This window comes from Mauremys reevesii, linkage group 16 (genome assembly GCF_016161935.1).
Source record: "Mauremys reevesii isolate NIE-2019 linkage group 16, ASM1616193v1, whole genome shotgun sequence".
Lineage (NCBI taxonomy): Eukaryota > Metazoa > Chordata > Testudines > Geoemydidae > Mauremys > Mauremys reevesii.
In genome coordinates this window covers 24,991,497-25,012,235 of record NC_052638.1, presented here as the reverse complement: position 1 = coordinate 25,012,235, position 20,739 = coordinate 24,991,497, and the positions used below count along the sequence as shown (strand labels likewise).

At 41.3% G+C, this 20,739-nt stretch overlaps 2 protein-coding genes across 17 annotated transcripts in view; one reads left to right on the top strand and one right to left on the bottom strand.

The window, feature by feature from the left end:
• Positions 1-6: 6 nt before the first annotated feature.
• On the bottom strand, positions 7-19,782 carry FAAP24 (FA core complex associated protein 24). Of its 10 annotated transcripts, none has more exons than XM_039503518.1 (5): positions 19,678-19,782; positions 11,187-11,330; positions 5,104-5,243; positions 4,470-4,622; positions 7-2,418 (listed from the first exon to the last, which is right to left on the bottom strand). In XM_039503518.1, exons 2-5 carry the CDS (start codon positions 11,296-11,298, stop codon positions 2,170-2,172), a joined length of 654 nt encoding a protein of 217 aa, XP_039359452.1. In that variant the 5' UTR covers positions 11,299-11,330; positions 19,678-19,782; the 3' UTR covers positions 7-2,169. The 10 variants fall into 10 exon arrangements, with proteins under 10 accessions (XP_039359452.1, XP_039359457.1, XP_039359454.1 ...); XM_039503523.1 differs by having other exon boundaries at positions 5,104-5,182; positions 19,678-19,779; XM_039503520.1 differs by lacking the exon at positions 19,678-19,782 and adding an exon at positions 12,671-12,797.
• Positions 12,778-20,739, top strand: part of CEP89 (centrosomal protein 89) — a 113,315-nt gene continuing 105,353 nt past the window's right edge. For 6 of the 7 annotated variants that reach the window (XR_005588956.1, XM_039503504.1, XM_039503505.1 and 3 more), the window contains exons 1-4: positions 12,778-12,911; positions 14,952-15,058; positions 17,871-18,029; positions 18,703-18,904. Coding sequence is in view for 6 of the 7 variants with exons in the window: in XM_039503504.1 (XP_039359438.1) it covers positions 12,873-12,911; positions 14,952-15,058; positions 17,871-18,029; positions 18,703-18,904 (507 nt within the window). In the remaining variant the exon portion in view is untranslated. The remainder of the gene's footprint in view (positions 12,912-14,951; positions 15,059-17,870; positions 18,030-18,702; positions 18,905-20,739) is intronic. The other variant, XM_039503508.1, reaches the window with a different exon arrangement.

Genomic DNA, 20,739 nt, shown 5'->3' with positions numbered 1-20,739 from the left:
TGGACACAGGTAGTAGAGCTTTTTATTTTTATGCAGGCTGCAGTCACTAGAGGGTGATAATACAAATTGTTGAGGTCTGACATTCCATGCAGTAGAATTCAATAATACTCTGTTGTAGGAGGATACAGCAATAACCCTCAGCATGACAAGATAGTGCTCACGTAAATCTTCCCCTCTTTCAGGCTTACTTTGTCTTTTATAATTTAAGCCTATTACCAGGGTAAACAAAACAAAAAACCCAAACCAGTCCTCTTGAAAATTGTTTTCATCAAATTTTTGACCTCAAAATGTACTTTCACTCACATGGCTAAATATCAGAGATCCCTCCCCCTAAATACCAACTAATTTTTAATAACTTTTACAATATTTTCTGGCAACTCACAGGAGACTCATTATAGCTTATCTCAGATAGCTTATTTTTAAACGACCAAAATCATTAGGGTTTACATTATCAATTCCACAGCAAATTGCATTTGAAAAATAAAGTTGTTTGTGCAGCACAAAAACTGTGTCCGACATATGTTTAAAGATTACTTTAGGGCTAAGTTCCTTAGAAGGATCACTCACAAGGAATGTCTATGGCTGTTACCAAATCTTGGAAATACAGGTTTGTTAATAGATTAGCAGCTCAGCCCATTAGCACTAATAGTCACTGCTCTAATTACCTACCTTCTTGATTTATTTAATCTACTGAACAGCCAGCCATTTGAAATATTTAAAAAAGTGCTTGTCCTGCAGTACCAATAGATAAAAAGATTGCCAGGCAATACACACATCACAGCGTACAACAGAAAGGTTTTATAGCCCCACAGTTTACTTAAGGAAAGTGTGTATGTGGGAAGGAGTGAGAGAAGGGACAATGAACATGTATTTACATGAAATTTAAACTCGCAGAGGCAAGCCCCAGGAGCGCAATAGCTCCATAGTTTCAGGACTCATTGCCTTTCAGTAATTTGAACATTTAGGGCTAGAATGGAAGTTTACTCTCATCCACTGGTAAGGAGTCCATACCAGTAATTGCTTCCCCTCTGTACTAGATGGTGCCTTGGGTGGGTGTTAAGGGGTCCATTCCCTGCTTCTTCCTCGCCACTCTCCACCCATCTGAATGAGGGGGGGAGCAGCAGCCCTGCAAAGGCTACTTTCCCACTACACAGACCTGCAATGCAAGTAGCCCACCTTAGATAGACTTCATAACTGGTGTCTAGGGCAAGAGACAATTTTGCTCTAAAGAAATGGAAGGACAGGGAACCTCCATTGACAGTTAAGTCCAAGGTAGCCAGGAATGCACAGTAACCCTTTCCTTTATAGGAAACTTTCAGAAGGGGCAGTAAAGGGGAAAGGAAGTTGGACTGTGAAATTTTATATTTGTGGCAGATGTTGTTGGCATACCGATAAAGCATTATAGTTATCTTAATCCAGAAAAAACTAAAAGGTATGAACAAACGTCCTAGTTTATTGGACATCTTGCAATAAGGAGGAAGTACGTATGATAATATCCAGCAGGTTATTAGAAAAGGGCTCTATTCAAATGAGCATGGAAATTTAAAGCCTAAGAAACTGCAGCTGAACTGCTCAAAGCAGCCTCCAAAGTAATAAAGCATAGGATCAGTACTGCAGCTCATACTAGTCCCATTAAAGTGAACAGAACAAAATGGCATGACCAGGGGCTGTAGGACTGGGCCCTAAATGAGGTTTATGGAAAAAAAGCAAACCAGCTCAGACACAAGGAATAGCACACAACTCAAATGTTCATGCACAATGAGAAACTCAAATAATTCCCTGACAACCACCATGAAACTGCACTCAGAACATGAAATACAAGGGGCCAGATCACAACTTGGTTTAAATGCAGCTACATCCACATACATCTGCTGAAGATCTGGCAATGCAAGCAGAGTTTGGGGGTGGGGAGAAGACAGAATACGTGGTGTGTGTGAAGCTGTAACATAAATAGACGGCTGAAATCTCAAGATCCCTGCTCATCTCTTTAGTTGCTGATTGGGGGTGACAATGATGCCTTCAGCATAGACACTAGGTGGAAATGGAGTCCATCCTTGAATTGTTCTTTAAAAATATAAATCAATTCCACCTAGAATAGGACTCAAAGATTACTCTCCACTTCCAAAGGGGAAAGTCCTCATATTTGTCTGAGATATTAATGAGCGAATGTCACTTTGTCTGTGTAAAGAAAGCATGAATTTGTTGTGCTATTGTTTGTCCTACTACTAGCTCGAGATCCTTGACAGATGCATTGCAAAGCTGGTGGATGCTTACAAATTGCTGTAGTAGAAGCAGAGCTTTTGTTTTCCCAACTCCTGGAATCTGCTGGACTGTCCGAAGTATTGATGCCTCCGCTAGCTGGGAACATTTTTTATGAAGAAAGGGGTTACTAGTGTGATCCTTACTTTGCTCATGGACCTGAAACAAAAAGGAAAGTAGAAGCTGAGCTTTTATTTAGCGGAGCCCTAGTTTCTGTTTTTCTTAGAGAATTTCATTTAGGTTAAAAAGGAAATTCTGTAATCACGTCCATCCATTTACCAGTTAATATGCACTTTTCCAGAGTAACATGTAATGTAACTAAGTGTAAATGCTAGAACTCAGCTGAGAAAGACAGAGCCATGAGAAATATTAAGGGAATAAAAGTGGAGTTATACAGTCTATTAGCTGGGCTAAGATAACAGGTACAGGAGGACAAAAACAGGGCAGACCAGAGGAGAGTAGTGACACCTGGCAGCCAGTCTCAAAGCATAGGTCTCAACTTTGTTATCTGCATTACTGTAGCAACTAGGAGACTAGTCACCTTCTTCATACTCATCCATTCTTACTTCTCTGATCATGTTGGAAGGATGGAACAAAAACAGAAAGTTACTGACACTGATGCTGCAGACACCACCACAACCCTGGACTGAAAATACAAACTTTGGGCTGCCCTCCCCTCACACTTCGAGCAACAGATTTTTAAGTGGTCAGTCTGCAAAAGACTCAGAAGTCAAAATTTAGGTGTATAGTTGATTTTACAAGATATGCAGTGTTGAGAGTTTGAGGGCAGATCATGTATTATTTGTTGGATTATCTATTCAAAGGCTTCATCTGCTATAGATAGAATGTATGAAGTTTTGCATGAATTAAGGGGAAAAAAAGGAATGTCACTGGTCTATGCCTCAGTAGGACACTCAAAGCAAATACGCAATATAATTGTTTAAAATCTATTTTGAGTGCTGATCAGTCATCAGTTCATGTTGATTAAAATGCAGTCCTTCTCTTAAAGAGGACACAAAAGTGGCATTTTGGGGTTTCATATTTAATGTAGTCCCAAGATTCCCAATTAACTGTTCAAGTTTACAAAAAGTATAACTGTTGGCCCTGTAAGCGCAATCTGAGGTTTGAAGGAAGACATGTTCTTTTCATTTCATTCAGCACTTTTAATAAAGGTTCTAAAGCCAAACTACATTCTCACTACGCCTGTGTAACTTTATTGTCTTCAGATTTCTCATTGATAACTGCGCAAACTCCATGGTCTTCAGTTGGTTTTCACAAGGGTAACTGATTATTCTGTAATTCAAGATTAGTACATGTTTCTGTTGATGTGCACAAGAAGGAATAGAATCCAGCTTACTCTCTCCAATACATTGGCTTTGAAATATTAGAAGGAGCAAAAACCAGTATAAATGATTATCTCAGACACAAAGGGAAGCAAATGTGACCCTGAAAACACACTGGGAGCAGTCAGTTTTCATAGTAAAACCAAATTTTACGTACATCAGGTCAGTGTTGTATTTCCTCTGTTGAGGCTTTCATTTCTTGGGCTCTGCTCTGAAGTAACTCTTTAAGCAGAGCTTGGTCTTACCTGATCTTTATTACCAGCACTTCAGTTTTCTCAGCTGATTTCCTCACAATAAAATGCCTTTGATTAATCAATCATTTTGGTAAGGCAAACATATTTCCCATTAGTTTAGATGAAGGCCTGCCAAGTCTTAGAGAAAAATCTATTTGTTTCCTAATACAAATTAACACTCTGATTCCACCATCTGCTGTTTCCCAGTACATCAGATAAATGAGCAATTGAGCAAGTGGAAATATAGCAGTGAGAGTACCAGATCTTAAAGACAACAAATATAAAGATAGATATAGTACTCCTAGGCTGAGAAGACCTCAAAGCCCTAAACACGCACATACTGGACAAAGAAGAAAGCTTGCTGGCATATTCTAATGGCAGCTCAATGCATGCCCACATGGGGAATCCAAATTCAGTTTCCCCCAAGTTTGGCCCCTTGCAACAAGGACGGAGCGATATGTTATTTTTGAGTGACCACTCTATTCCACAGTCAATCCGCAAAGCAGAGTTGAAAATACAGGAGAGGATCATGTGTAACTCTTAACTTGGAATACAAGTTGCTGAGACATGAAAAAAGCAACACATTTTCAGACTTAATCGATGTCTGCTCACTGGCACAGACGCTAGTACTTACTAGCTGAATAATAAGTTGAGATGCTTCTCCCTGATTGGCCACCGGAAGCAATGTCATTCCAAGTTCTAGCACAATAAACTTCTGCACTGCCGGAAAGTATTGATCACTTATCTGGGTTTTTTCAACTATCACAATCCCATGAAGACTGCTGGCCTTTAATAAAGAAAAACAACAGTGAGGGGAAACAAGTTTTACATTTAGCGATACTTCTCCAAATGGTTAAGCAACAGCCCTGCTCATCAGGGAGTCAATACTGAAGAAGGTGGGAAGGGAAATGTACATCAAATCCCCTTTTACACCAGCCTAAAAAGGAGTCAATATGGGTCTAGAAATGACCCACAGTATTTGCTGCAATACTTTATTTGAAAGTCTAGAAAACAAGTGTGCTTGAACAGATTTAGTGGATGTTTAAGTCAGTTTTCAGATGGAAAACTTGAATTAAAGTCCAATAGGATACAAAATATTAATCAAAATCTGATTATTAGAATGTTTTCTATTTTTGAAGCTTAGGATAATGAATTGAATGCATTATTAATGTGGATTCTTCTATTAAGGGGTAATAACCCCAGGTTTTCTAATAGGAGCTTTTCCTCCCCCCCACCCCCCTTTTTTTAAAACGTTGTGTAGGACTTACATTTCTAAACCGAACAAGACGTCTTTTGAAGCCATTTCCTGCCACCAAATCTGATTCCGAAATATACAAAATGCAAGATCTGTTTGAAAGATGAAAATCCACAAATCCTAAACCATCTTCAAGAATTAGCTTAATTTTCCCTTAAAAATAAGATTGTAAAAAGAAAATTGTAAGAATAAAACCTAGTTTTATATTGCCTTGACAGATATTTTTCATTAAAATACAAGAACTTAATGCTCCAGTCTTGCAAATACTTATGCATGTGGTTAAGTCCCACTGACTTCAGAAAGCTTGTTTGACTATATATTGTATGCCTTAGAAAAGCCTTCATTCTCTTCTGACTACATATTTTGAAAATTGGTGTCAAACTGTTTCCCTTAAAAAACGGAGGCCCCAATCCTGCAAAAATGTATGTTATTTGCATTACTGTAGAGCCTAGGAACCCTAGCCATGGACTAGAACCGCACTGTGCTAGGCACTGTACAAACACAGAACAAAAAGAGAGTCCCTGCCCCAAAAAGCATACAACCCAATATAAAACGAGAGATGGATACAGGAGAGTACAAGGAAACAGTGAGACAGCGTTGGTCAGCATGACAGGCAGTGCTCTCAGCACACCAGCAACCTAACTGCCATGATTTTTGTGTAGGCATCACAGCAAAGGAAAGTTCTAAGGAGAGATTTGAAGGAACACAATGAAGTGGTTTTGCAGATAATTACCAGAGCATGAGGGGCAGCACGAGAAAAAGCACAAAGGTGCTTGTTAAAATTTCAAACAAGTGGCTGGCATCATGGGCTGACTGGGGGCAGGAAATGACATATTGATAGTGAGATATGATAGGTAGGGTGGATAGGAGGAATGCAAAGAGCAGTGACGCAGTCAAAATGACAGGCTAGGAAAATGATTTTTGCAGCAGCATTCTGAATGGCTATCAGAACGTGAGACTGCATTTCTCAAGGCCAGAGACCAGAAGGCTGCAGTAATCAAGACACAAAATGTGAGACCTTGGATGACAGTTTTAGTTATGTGAATGAATAGGAAAGGGCATAACTTAGAGTTGTTATGCAGAAAAAAATCTGCAAGATTTAGACAATCTGAATTTGAAGACCTAGAGAGAGGTACTTACCTCTCTGGTCTGCGGTCACTAGATGCTGTAGTTTGCATATGTACATATATTATAGATAAATAGTATGTGCTAGATCAGCAGCTGCTTGCTGACAACTGATGGAGCTGCAAGTGAAGGACAGGTTATGTAACCTGGACATGACGGACTGATCCCACAGCTACAGGTACTAAGAAATACTCAGCTGGGACAAGCTGAGCCCTCCATACAAGGAAGCAGACTATACTGACGAATATTTGACCGTTTTAAAAAGGTTATGTGAGGTACATAAAATTCCAGAGGACAAGAAAGTCCCAACTTTGATTACTAAGCTCTCAAAGCTTTAAATGTATTTAATGAAATGCCAACTGAACAGGCTTTGAAATATGCTGAGTTTAAAAAGATTTCAGATTACTCCTGAAGCATAGAGTAAAACGTAGAGGTCCCAGAATGAATGACAAGATGAGTCAGAGGATGTGTGTATAACTTGTGTGATCTGATGAGAAAATGGGCCAAGAGGAAGGGGGCAGAGAATTATGACCACATTTTTGATCTCTTAGCCCAGGAACAGTTCCTGAGCACAAGTTCTGAAGAGATCAGATAAACTATTTGGGATAAACCCCTGGATTCAATCCAAAAAGCTGCTGATCTAAACTGATGCATATATGCAAGCTAAAAGCATCCGTGACCACAAGCTACAAAGGGAGGGGCAGAAGCCCAGTGTAAAAGGGGGACCCTGTGTTATCCCTAGGAAAAAGGGCAGTTGGGAGACCACGCACTTACCTCCCCACAAAGGATCCCTTCCTAGAATCATACTCATAGGCCCTCTGTACAAGAGCACAGTCCAAGAAGGTGTTTCATATGTGGTTCCACCGAACACGTGAGAAACTGTCCTAAACTAACATGAATCTAAGCCCACATCCCATCCAACCCAGGTTAAGGCAGCTGTCATTAGCACAGAGGTGCCTCCAGGGCCTTTGATTAATTTGGTGAGGTCTGATCTGTTGGAGGTGGTCATGGAATTTATTAAAGTTGCCCAAGTGAATGGCAAAGAATGCCTAGAGTGGAGAGAGACTGGTGCCCAGATTTCTCTGGTCAGGGAAAGAAAGCATGGTCAAAGAGAATGACATGTTACTTGGCCAGTAGGTAGAGTTCCTGGCACTGGGAAGATATAAAATTCCTGTGCCTTTGAGTAAGGTGCATCTGGAGTGGGAAGGCTCAAAGGGTACCTTAGAAAGCTGGGGCGTCAGATTGTATTCTCATGGAAATGCTGGTGGGAAGTGACATCTTAACTATGTCTAAAAGTGGTTAATATTGTAACCCAGAGTAAAAAGGACTACTGTTCTGTGATGCCAGAGGGGAATGGTAAAGACACAGAAACTACTGTGGATGGAGAGGAAACACTTCCAGCTCTGGCTCAGCAGAAGGAAGCAGTGTGTTTTCAAGTATGGGTGAGGTTGATTCAAACTCCTGCATAGCAGACAGAAGTAGCATGAGAGTGGGACTATGTGGGGAGGAGTTAACCCCCGTTACTGCAGAAGCGGTCCCTGTTGTCAACTGCCAGTGTTTTGCAGCTGAATGAAGGGCAGATCCCACTGTGGAGTGCATAAAGGGACATGTCCTTGAGGGAACCTCAGTAAGGGACAACGCAGAAAGGTTTTTTGAAGAAGGAAAGCTCCCATGGGGAAGGACAAAAACCTGGGAAATCATACAAGCAACTAGTTGTGCCTGCCCTGCACCATGGGGAGTTAATGTTGCTAGCCCACAACTGTCCTTTTGCTGGCCACAATAAGTTAAAGAAGAATTTTACTGGCCAGGGATACAGAATAGTGTGAAGGATTATTGCAGATTTTGTGAGTTATGTCAGAAGAGACCTGCATGACTCTAAAAAGTTCCTCCTCACCCCTTGCCTGTGATACAAGAGATGATATGTAGGGAAGCAACAGACATTTTGGGCCCTATCTCCTGTCCAACCCAAAAGGGGAAGAGAGATCTTGGTTGTAATGGATTTTGCCCCTAGATATCCAAAGGCAGTAGCTCTATATAACACAGAAGCTGACCCTGTGGCAAAAGCCCTTTTCACTACACCTCTACCCCAATATAACGCAACCCAATAATAACACGAATTTGGATATAACACGGTAAAGCAATGCTCTAGGGGGTGGGGCTGCGCGCTCCGGCAGATCAAAGCAAGTTCGATATAACACGGTTTCACCTATAACACGGTAAGATTTTTTGGCTCCCGAGGACAGTGTTATATCGGGGTAGAGGTGTATTTTCAACACAGTGGGTTTCTCTAAAGAGATTTTATCAGAATGTGGGGTCAAATTTCATGTCCCAGCAGCATGTTACAGTGATGTAGTTGGTAGGATTTATACATAGCTTGCTGTTTTAACTGCGGTTTACGCTTCAAGCACTGGTAAAATAGTTTTAAGTGATTCTCAAGTGGAATCACTGGCTGGAAAAAGGTTATAGTTTTATTATTTTCTGTTTGTTTATTTTGAGTGAGGAACTAGAACAAAAGGAAGTGTAAATATGAGTAAACATGCTAAAGGAAACAAAGGCAAAGACGTAGCCCCCAGTGATGCAGACACACAATCCAAACTGGCTGAGACAGAGTTACAGAAGTTGGATGTGGCTGAGTGGACCAAAAAGATGGAAATGGCTAATCTGGAGGACTGTGACCACCAAAAATGGAAAGCACACCAACAAGCAGAAAAGCTGATCTGAGAGCCAAGGAAAGGGAGGCAGAAACCTGTAGCACTTTACAGTGGCACTGGTAAAATAGTTTTAAGTGATTTTCAAGTGAAAAGGCTGGGAACAGTCAAAGAAAGGTTACAGTTTTATTATTTTGTTTCTTTTGGGAAAGAACTAGAACAAAGGAAAGCATAGTGTTAAGATGAATAAGGAGCAGAAAAGGCCAGAGACTGAACCCCAAGGGCTCAATTTGACTCTAGAAACAAAAGATTACTTTAAGATACAAAAGACTTTTTGCATGTCCTTAAGTTATCCTTCACCTAAGCAGACAAGGAAAACCAACACCTTGGACCCTGCTGGGATCCTATCTAAGAATTGGCCAGCTATTGAGAGGAAAGGAAGATGGGTGAAGAAGCTACCTTGAACAGACTGTAGCTTGTTAAGGTAGGTTTTAACCATGAGAAAGTGTATTTTTACTTTTGCTTGTGTAACCAATTCTATCTTTATTCCTTCTACCTGGTATCACTTATGTCCTTTCATTAATAAACCTGTTTTTTTTTATTATAAACCAACTCAGTGCAGTGTTTGAAGGGAAGGATGTGTTAACTCTAGTTAAGTTAATAAGCTGTAATGTACTGACTCTTTAAAAGAGCAGAGAACTTAATATCTTCTGCAAATGTATAGTGATATGTGCTGTGCCTTGCAGAGTGACATCTCTGAGGAGCTCAGGGGCTGGAATTCAGTGATTGTTACCTGCTAGGCAAGGGTTAAGCCTGGTAGAGTCTCGAGGAGTATGCTGGTAAGGAAGACAGGCTGGTGTGGCAAAGAGCTGACAATCTAATCTACAGCAAAGCTCACTCTTAGTGAGGCAGAGAAAAAACAGTGGCTCACAGCTCTGGGTATCCCCAGCAACATGTTACAATAATCTGAATTTGAGGACCTAGAGAGAGGTCCGAGTCGAAAAGGACACCCAGGACGTGGATCTGAGTGACAGGCAGGATGGTAGTGTTGTCCACAGTGGTCAATAAATGAAGTAGCAAGGAGATGTATGCATGCGGAGCTTTGCTTTAACCGTGTTGAGCTCAGTCAATGACTAGACATCTGCAAGATGTCAGAGAGTCAAACAGAGTTTTTACTTTGGACAGAGAAGAAAAATCTGAAGTAGAAGTGTATCTGTGAGTTGTCAGCATAGAGATGGTAGTTGAATTTGTGTTTGTGGGTAAGACTACCCAGAGATAAAGTGGAGAAGGAGAAAAGAAGGGGACCAAGGACAGAGCCCTGTGGAACCCCCACAGAAAGCTGGCGGGGAGGGAGGGAAGGGGAAGAGAAGGATCATCTGAAGGAGTGATTATAAAAGTAGAACCACCAGGAGAGGACAGAGTCACGGAAGCCAAGAGAGGACATATTTAAAAAACATCACAGTCTACAGTGTTCGAGGTAGCTGACAGGCCAAGGGGGATGAGGATGCAGTACTGATTCTGAGATTTGGCTAAGAAGAGGTAATTAAAGAGTTTGGGAAAAAAAGGGGTTTCAGTTGAGTGCAAGGAGCAGAAACCAGAACAGAGAGGGTCCAGGATAGAACTGGAGAAGAGAAGCTTCAAACAGCAACTGTAAAGAGCTCCATTCAATGAGCTTAAGAGATAAAAGGGAGAAGTGGTGATAGATGGATAGGCACGTGGGGTCAAGGGCAGTTTTAAGACGGGAAAGACTGAAGCATGTTTTCATTGTGAGGAAAAAGATTCAGAGGGGAATGGGAGGCTGGCATTACTCGTGTTAACTTCCAAAATATATAGTCAAAGAATGAGAGCTCTCGTCAGTAAAGCACATTTTGAACAAAAAACAAGGTTTTTATTATGACTTTCCACTAACTTCTATGAGATTCGAAAAGTATCTCCTAAATATGACTTGATCCTGAACCTAGGCTCTATACCCAGGTACAGCCCAGGGACTTCAATGGGGTCTACCCTCATGGATCCATTTGCAGGATGTGGGCCTATGTTTGTAAAGAATAGAATTCTAATACGGGTTACTGGCAGCTTCTCATTCGTATTGCACGGAGAGTAAGCGTGACTGGACTGAAGCTAGGATATGGAAAACAATGCTATGATGGACCAAAGGGAACTTTTAAGCCAGTAGAATTGCAGTTTACTTTATTTTAAAATTCAATACAAGACAAAGCAGATTGTTTGATTAGCTGGAATCAGTATTAAAACCACTTTGAAAAAAGAGTTACTCTACATGTAGACTAATTTATATATTTTTGTGCTCTATTTACATGCTTACCTTGTAATCCTTGAGCTATCTGTGACCCTCTCCATTTCTCATTTCCAATCACATGTCCGTAAGGGACACTGACAGCTCCTGCTTCGACAGAAGTGGTTTCTTTTGCTGTCATTTAAACTCCTTTTACATGTTATTTACCAGCAGCTATACAGGGGAATGTGAAAAATGTTATTTCATCCCTTACCACCCAGGCCTCAAAATCCATCCAACAGTCTAGTCTGGCTGCAATCATCTACAACAGGTTCTAGCCAGTCCTTCAAAATGCACTATATTAGATGGTTAAAATAATAAAAAAGGAGAGGAAGGATATTTTTGTGGTTCAGACACAGGCCTAGAAATCAGGAGAGGTAGGTTCTATTCCCAGCTCTGCCATCAATTGAAAACAAAAAAAAAACAAAAAAAACCCCAACCAAATTTAAAGTTCAGCCCCACAATTTCATTTATCAGCCTTCAAAAGCCCTTTCAATTCCTTCAGTTGTCTCTAAACATTTTTTATATTTTTAATAGAAAGGTCACTGAAGAAATATTTGCCAATGCCAAATGGTCAAAAATCCAAAGTCAGGCTCCCAGAAATGAGATTAGTTTAAAATATGTTTTTTTAATTTTGTCCTCTAGTTTTGAGACTTTAGGGCTCAGCTCTCCAAGCTTTTCTCTGCAACCATGAGGGCTAGCACCATACTTAGATTCCCCTGTAATTACATGACTCCGAGAGACAAGACTTTAAGAAAAAGCACCAAATATCCCATGAGTCAGTGATGTTGGGCAATGGGAACTGGCAGCTGTGCCAGAGAAGCCAACCAGTCTCGCAGACACAGACATCCACAGCACATACATTGCAGGACCCTTCCCGAGTGCCTAGCAGTTCACACTGGGAGTAGAGTGACCAGCCAGCAAGTGTGAAAAATTGGGATTGGGGGGGGGGGGGTAATAGGAGCCTATGTAAGAAAAAGCCCCAAATATCGGGACCGCCTCTCTAAAATCAGGACATCTGGTCGCCCTAAGTGGGAGTGGCTGTGCCTCAGTGAGGTGACGCCCACAGCACCTGCTGCCCTGAGGAATCACGGCCTCAGCCGTGCGGCAGGGCAGGGGCTGAATAGCGCACAGGGGCCCCGGGCTCAGTCCGCCCCATCGGACAGGCGAGAGCAGCAGCAGCACAAGCCCCGGCGCGAACCGTCCGAGAGGTGGAAGGGGGCTGGCCGGCCCCGACGCGGGGGTTAAAGCGCAGTTACAGGAGCGCCGTGGGATTATCACCCTGCGTGGGAGATCCGCTTTCGAAGCCCCCGCAGCTGTTTAGCGTCTCAGAACCCCTGGCCTCGCCGTCCCGTGCCGCCAGAACCACCGTCCTCGGCTTGCGCGGCAGCGAGCAGAGCAAACCAAACCGGAGCGCACGATGCACCCGCGCCAAATGTCGAAGATGATTGACACAGGCAACCACCAATGGGAGTCGAGAGACGCCAATAGCAAAGGCGGGCGGGAAGGCAGACCTCAGTAACGGCTGAGGGTTGCTAAGGGGAGCGGAAGGATAAGTAAGGCCAGCGCTGATTGGCTGCGGCTTTCCCTTTCTCCAATCAGGCACGCGTTTGTTGCAAGGCCGGTTGTGAAGGGGTAGCGACTGTGAGTGGAGATGGCCACGGCAGCGGGGCTGGTCCCAGTCTGGCTCTAGTCTCCTCTCCTCAGCCTGCGCTTATGGCGCTTAGTTTCAGGCGAGGCCGGAAGGGCCCCTTTGTGAGTATTATCCCGCTAGTCCGAGGGGGTCACTGGGAGGGTCGCTATCCAACGGAGGGGACCCCGGGGGCGTGGCCGGTGCGCGGGTGGACGGCCCCCGCAGTGCTGAGCAGGAGGCGGCCGAGCTCCGTACAGTCCGGCTTTAGCCTGGCCCAGGTGGCCCCAGAGGCTGGACCTGCCCCTTCTGCAGAGACCGTGGTCAACGTGAAGCACTTCCCAGGCCCGTGGCACCAAACGCGAATCCCGTTACATGAGGGTGGCCAGGAGTCCCACGTAGGGGAGTCCCAGGCGAACCGTCGTTATCCCTTTTCTGAGAGAAAAGTTTAGCAGCATTTTCGCTTGTCTCTATCTGCTGTGAAAAGGGGAACCGTCTAAACCCTGCAGATTAGCTGTCTCTCCCCCCGCCCCCGGCAACGTAAATCTCATCATGCCTGACGTTGAAATGGAGGGTTGGGTGGTTTGTTCAAAACCAGAAGACTCGCCCCAGGTGCACTGGATGATCAAGGGGCGTTCTGCGCAGGAGCGGTTTGGCAGCTGGGAGGAGAGAGTAAATAAGGCCCACTCTCTCTTCACTCCGTTCTTTAACTACCTCTTCCGTCTCCTGCTCCCGCTCCCCAAATGCCACACTATGTCCCCACGGCCAATCCCAACCTATAATTCACCTTTGGGGCAGGGGAGAATTGGGGATACCAATGCAGGCTGGGGCAATAGCACTTGTAGAATGTAGTGATGCCTATAGACTTGTCATGATGCCTAGACTTGTCCAAGAAACACATGTGCACTCACCTAGCTTGTGCTGTTTCAGCAGCTCAGTTAATAGAAATTTAGATTACGAAGACTGCTTGAACTCACAAAAACCCAGCCTGTAACTTTTTTTTTTTTAAACTGATTCAGACACATGCATTCTTCGGTTTCAGAGAACATTTAGAATGCACATTAATTTTTTTTTTCATTATGAGAATAAAAAAAATGAATTGTTCAGCTTTTTGTTGCTTTCTTGCTGCTCTGGGTGGAGTATTAGCCTGTTATTCACACTGTTACTTTTACCTCTTAATAATAATAGGAAGACCTCTGTACTAATTACCGGACCATTAAATGTTTCACTTAAAAAATAGGATGAGTCATGTCAATTCAGAACATTGTCTATTAAATCCAGGATCTGGAAGCAGTGGTTCAATGAAGGAGAGAGTTTCTATGTTGCACCAACTCAGGAGCTAGTAAATTAGTACAATTGCCTGAAAAGGCAAAATTCCTTCCCAATTTGTTTAGTCAGTTTACTCCCACACCAAGATAAGAAAAGGACATTTAAGGATCAGAACAAATTCCCTTCAGCTGAAATCTTAAATACGTACCCCCTTGTACTCCCTAAAGTAGTGAAATTTGCCCAAAGGGTTGGGCCCTGGTGCAGCAAACTTCCTTGCAAAAGAGTCACTAGTGCTAGCTCTACTCAACTAGTACTAAGCGTTATGCAAGTCTTAGGGGCTACTTCATAATATTTTTCCCCCATTCAAACTAAACTTTATGACTGGTTTAATTTTAATTTCTTTCCCCATCTCCTTATGTTGCTCTGTCTAGTGATCCCCTGTGACTGAAGAGGTAGTACTGATAGACCCTTCAACTAGTGGCCTCTATGTAGTCATCTTCACTAGAGGAAGGATCACATTGTGGTAATGTTGGGGAGGCAGAGTTTAAAAAATTTGGAAGAAACACATTCTTTTTTTGGCACCACTACCCCTACACGTGCACAAAAAGTAGTGGTGGTAGCAAGTGTGCAGTTTAGAACCTTACCTTTGTGACTTGGGAGTAATGAGAGAAATACACCTGTGGGATTTGAATGAATCACAAACTGTTGTCTAGCGGTAACAATTACTAATATAACTTAAAAATCATATCTAGAAATTCTTGAAATCATCTATGGACATTAATTTGCATGCAAGTGTTCTCCCCTTTTGTGTTATTTTGTATAGTGAGTGTACATGTTCAATTTTGTGGTGTTATCCTTCAGATCATTGCCAACTAACTTTATTTTAAATTGTCTAGAAACATATAGCTCATGGCCTGGTCCCTGCTGCTACCATAGCTCCTAAACCTGCAGTTCCCCGCACCCCTCCCCCTCGTAGTCCAAACCCTTCTCCAGAAAGGCCCAGGTAGGTTTTAAAGTTACTTTTTTCCTCTCTTAAGTATCATTAGTTACAGTGGAATTACAATAATCAGTGTAGTAGAACTGCATGATTAGAATAATTGCATATCTATACTGTACCTCTTTTACGTAACCTTTTTCTCAAGCGGAATATATTTTCTGTATAGGACAATTTGTTGGAACTACTAAAATTTATATTATTCTCCCCTTCCCCCAAGCATTCTTAATACCAGAATAATGCCAAGGCCATACCCTGTAGCCTTTATGTACATGTAACCCCTATTGAAATTACTAGGAATTGTTACATGCAGAAGGTCTACTTTAGACTATTTTTGTCTAAGTGGAGCTTGTGATAAGAATGGCCCTACTGGTTCAGACTAAAAGTCCATCTGTCCCAGTATACAGCCTTCCGACAGAGGCCTGTGCCAGGTGCCCCAGAAGGAATGAACAGAACAGGTAATCATCAAGTGATCCATCCCCAGTCGCTCATTCCTAGGTTCTGGCAAACAGAATTCCTTTTATTTCTTATAATCAAGAATTAAATACAGGTGTGAGAAGCACTGTAATTTCTTGACAATTCCAAAAGACATTTGTTTTATGTTTTGACAGAAGTTAATTAATGTGTTGTTAGAGTACAGCAATATTAAGTGGCGGTTGTTGAGTTTCCATTTTTGTAGTTAGTCTAGCAATACAAAAAATCTGTTTCATGAAAACTGAGCATCTGGATATTCAATATTTAATGAAGGCCAGCAGCATATCAAGGATTCTAAATGTAGACAAAGGTCCCTGGCCCAGCAGCTTTAAGTTTAAGAATGTGATGCTGCTGCCTCCACACAGGCAAGATTCCCATTAGTTTGCTTACAGAGTGACTGCATTATCAGGCTCTAAATAAGACTACCAGTACAAAAGAAAGCCCCAGTCCTGTAGTTCATCGCATGCAGACAAGTAGGCAGCGTGACCCTGTGAACACGTGTACACGAAAAAAGTTGAGTTGAGTTCATAGGGGCTACTCGTATGTATGTTCGCAGGATCAGGCCATTTAATGTTAAATAAATCTTGAACCTTGCCTTTTACAGAGGCAGATTGATTAAATAGCCTAATTTTTTTTGTTTTGTTTTAGGCCAAGTTCATGCTAAGCAGTCACAACTCCATAAATTCAACTACGTTGCTTACATTTGTGCTGTGTTTGGATGAGTAATTGATTGAAAAATTAAGTTTAATTATAAAATCTTTTTATTACCTGGCTAACCCAGGTAAAACCACTTTTATGGTTTATTAATTATTACCAAGAGTGCCCAGATTATGAAACACTTATTACTATATGTCTTTGCTTCATCACTGACATAAAGTAAAGTAGTTTCTGTCTAGTAAACAACTATGATTATTTTGTTACTGGAGTTTTCAGTATAATAGTACAATATTTTAAAATGGCAGATTTAAAAAAAAAGAAAAGTCATGAGACAAGTTCATAGGGTGTTTATAACTGCTTTCAAAATTTGACATACCTAGAAGCTTTCTTTAAACTGCAAGCACTGATTGAAATGAGAGGTATATGATCAAGTAGTAGGTTTTTATTTGGGGAGAGGAATTTGTCATAAGGGGTGGAATAAGATTATTTAAAAGAAATATTGTTAAAGTAACTGCAAAAAAATGCAACCTCAGTTAAATCAGAATTTAGAAACCAAATTAAAATCTAAAAGAAAAAAATGTTGCATGACTGAATTAACACCAAAAAGCTGTTTTGAAGGAGAAAAAAAAAAAAAAAAAGCTTTCCTACTTCACTATATTTAGGTGCTGTCAGGACTAGCTTTAGAAGTATTGGTCTCCTCAAGCGAAGAATGCATTAATATCCCCACAAAGAAAAAAAACTTTACAGTTTATTAAAGAATTATGTAATTAAAAAAAATCACCCCTTCAACAGGTGCTCCTAAAATAGGTGTGAAAGTAAGAAAATGAATAAAACATCCTTTGAGTTAGCAATGCGTACCCATGGTACCATATAAATGTTAAGTTATTTTTCTGTTCCTTTCCATTTTTAGTCCCTTACTGTAGTCCACTCTCTCCTTTCTGTACATTTTCCCTCACTCCAGGTAGTTGTTTTTCAGTCTTCTTTCTGTGGCAGTCACCATCTCTTTCCTTCCTGTGTCTAGTATGTCCTCAGTCAACTCCAGTTCATTCTACCTTCTCTTTGGCCCTCAAGTTCTCTCTTTTCTTGTGATTTTATTTCACAGTTTTTACTCTGATTCCATTGTTTTTTTTTTCTCTCCACCTTCCTCATCCTTCAACTCCATCCTCCCAAAATACACTCCCTCTCCTTTATCCCAGTTCACAATCCTATAGCATTAGTTGCCAGCCTCAAAGTCAACAGCAGAAGCAGAGTAGGGAATATAGGCCCACCAACTACATGGCAGGACCTGGGGCACTCCTTACAACACATCACCTGGAGACAATACTGGGTACTGTGGAATGCTTGAGGCAGATTCTGCCCTCCGTTTCTTATGTGCAACTCCATGAAAGTAACTGAAATTTCTGTGCATGTGTTGTAGGAAAGTGGGATATGGAACACATTTTACACAGAATTCTGCAGTGCCTAGTTATAGCTGAGTTTATGCCTTAACTATCTTTGTGGGCTGGTGGTTTAAATCAGTTGCCTTAGTATTTTAAGATTTTTTTTTTATTATGTGATTGTTAAATCTTAATCTTTGTGCTATTGCCTAATTAGTGAAGGTACTTCACAAAAGGTACAGATACAAGTTTTGAGCCATAGAGAATACATCACAGTCTGTTTTATTTCACTGTTTTATTTTCCTTTCTTCTAGATCTGCCCTAGCAGCAGCTATTCTAGTGACAACTTTAACTGGGCGTACCGTTGCTATTCCCCAGCCTCGTCAACGATCACTTTCTGAAAGTGATACCAGCTGTTTGGAACAAGAGTGTTTTATTGAGCCCTATGCCACAGTCACTGAGCTCAAACTGGGGTAATGTACGCTTCCTGTTTTAGCACCTCACATTGGAAATAAAATCTGAAAGTGATATGGTGGTACTCATAATAATCCCTAGCACTGAAGTTACTCATTTAAACTTATCTTTTCCCTTCAATGTCCTAGATTGAGTCCAGAGTGCCCACCCATTCCCTTTTCCCCATTTTCCGTTTCATGTATGGCAGTATTATAACCACAGACTCGAGAGGGGAAAGACTGAATAGTGCAGCAAGGCATACCAGTAAAAATCTGCATATGAATGTTTGCCAACTCACTCCCATTTGCACAGTTATTCTTAGGGAATCATCTGAGTTGCACATAAGGTAATTCCCTTGACCCATACTATATTCTCCACAGACTACTCCATATGTAGAAATGGTAGACCTCTCTTTCTCTGTCCCCAATCTGGCATTCCCATAAAAATACACGGTTTCATGTGTCTAACTACCAGAAGCGGGGGATGCAAATTTCCAGTTTCACTGGCATAAACAAGAGTGTGAACAGCTGAAATTCTGGACCATTGTGTTTGCCGCTAAAGAAATGTAATTGTCTTTTTTGGGCAGCTGCTGTTGCATCTGATATATATGTTCAGTGTGACCCTTTCAGCTTTACTAGCCTTTGTTCTTTGGAAAAGAACAACTTTGTATTTTAAAGTGTTCTCCATTTGCAGGCCCAATTGGAAGCATGATGATAGTGAAAGATCTCCTGTGCAGTCACTGGAAGTGTCAGGCAATCTTTGTGAAGATGAGGACATGGACACATATCTTTCAGAGACAGAAAAAGAGCCAGAGCACAACTATCAGGGTACAGAGAAAAGAGAGGAAAGCTTCAGCAATTATGCTATTTATGCTGTTCCCTATAAAAATAAAAAGGTTGGTCACTTAGTTTCTTTTGCACATTTTAATACAAAATGTAAGAATCTGAATGTCTGAAAAAGGGTTATTACACCTTTTTCTGCTATTCATACACATTGTTTCCAGTTTGCATTTTTCATTCTTGCCTCATGCTTCACTTACCTCTGATTGGAGTTCTCCAAGTTAGTTTCATTCAAACATTCACGGTCACCCACTTTTCTGATGGTTTGGGGTTTTTTCTTATCAGAATGATTTAGAAGTTGCCAGGAAACAAATGTGGGGAAAATTTGTCCCCAGAGTTTCACTGCTGGCTTATAGAGCCAGTCCCCAGTCCCCTCAGCTCCTCATTCAATCTCAGTGCTCCCTCCCTCTCCAGCCATCTGGCTTTGAGTCTCTCCCCATCTCCAAGTCAGTCTCCTTGCCCAGCCCGTTTCAGCTTCTGTATTTTGTCAGCCTCAATTGCCTCCTCCTACCCCATTGATGATGCTTATTTTTATGGGCCTGCCTATAGCTGGAGGGACAGTAAGGATTGGTAGCATAGTTTTAGCCATTCAGATCCCCAAATATTAAAAATACCCACTAAGGACCTGTGATTGTTCCCAAGTTACATTAAATCAATATAGCTTCATAGAGCCTTTATTAACCAGCAGAAAAAATAAAGCATCCTACTCTTTTAAGGACACCATATACTCACAACTGGGAATTCTCAGCCCTAATCAAGGGTAAAGGCATCTGTCAAGACTTCCCTTAGCCATATCCAAAATAAAAGGACAAAACAGTTTCTCACTCACTGTTTTCCCCACAGCAAAGAACAGCTTTCTCCTGGGATCAAGATTTTCTGTACAGAAGATTTTCTAGGAGAGTTTTGGTCCAGTCCAGGAGCCTCCTCAACCTCCTTTTCCTCCTAGAAAGGAATAAGTTCATTTACTAATGCCTTCAATTTATTTCTTCCTGTTCTAATGAGCCCCAGCTGGAGGATCCACCCTTCATAACTGGAAGCCCTGGCAGTTTCTTTGGTGTGAGGAAGGCCCCTCTACCATTCCCTCCACCTCAGGCTGTTAACTTTTTCCTTGCCTGATTAGATTTGGAGTCATTCCATCTTGGAAAAAAATAATTCTGTTTCTTGCAGTATTTTCTCAAGACATAATAAGAAATAACTTGTTACCTTGAATATAAAGGCATTTCAGGGAGCGTAATGACCCGTAACAACAAAACTGCTACTTTTATTAATCAAAATATAAGCTAAACAATTCATTTTGTTCCTAATGTATTAGAATTGCCTGAATTTCTAGTAAATTTAAAACAGTGTATGCATTGAATATTATGACTATGTTATCTCTAGCAACCAAGTGGCTCTTTTGTGTTCAGATACGTTAGGAACTGAAAATATATATGTTCAGCTGGAAAAGTTACAGATACCTGCTATAGAAGGAGTCTCTCATTCACCAACAAATGTAAAAACAATCTTCAACTTAACTTGGAAAACTTGTTTGATTTACACATTAGATCCCATTTCCTGATTCTGCTTTCAGACCTGTTTTACACTAGTCCGTCCCTATTGACGTAAGTGGAATTAATCCTGAATGACATTGGTATAACAGAAATAGGAATCAGTTCCATCACCTTTGCTTTATGTAAATGTTGACATCATTTTATGTATATTTCTTAATTCAAGAAAGTCTTGATTCCTGAACCAAAGGATGCATTCACTGGCCTTACTTCAGTTACAAATAGATAACATGGTCATAAGGTGGAGCTGTTTCTATATTTCATGTTTTTTAGGACAAAGTATAGGGCGAAATCAAGTTTAAAATAAAATAATTGCAGTTTCAAAGTAGTTTTCAATATTTTTA

What these genes read in the sequence shown, in the direction of transcription:
- FAAP24 (XM_039503518.1), bottom strand. Translation starts at nt 11,298, where the DNA reads ATGACAGCAAAAGAAACCACTTCTGTCGAAGCAGGAGCTGTCAGTGTC. An exon ending in GATAGCTCAAGGATTACAAG is followed by an intron (nt 5,244 to 11,186) that starts GTAAGCATGTAA and finishes CTTATTTTTAAG; the next exon opens with GGAAAATTAAGCTAATTCTT. An exon ending in GTCTTGTTCGGTTTAGAAAT is followed by an intron (nt 4,623 to 5,103) that starts GTAAGTCCTACA and finishes TCTTTATTAAAG; the next exon opens with GCCAGCAGTCTTCATGGGAT.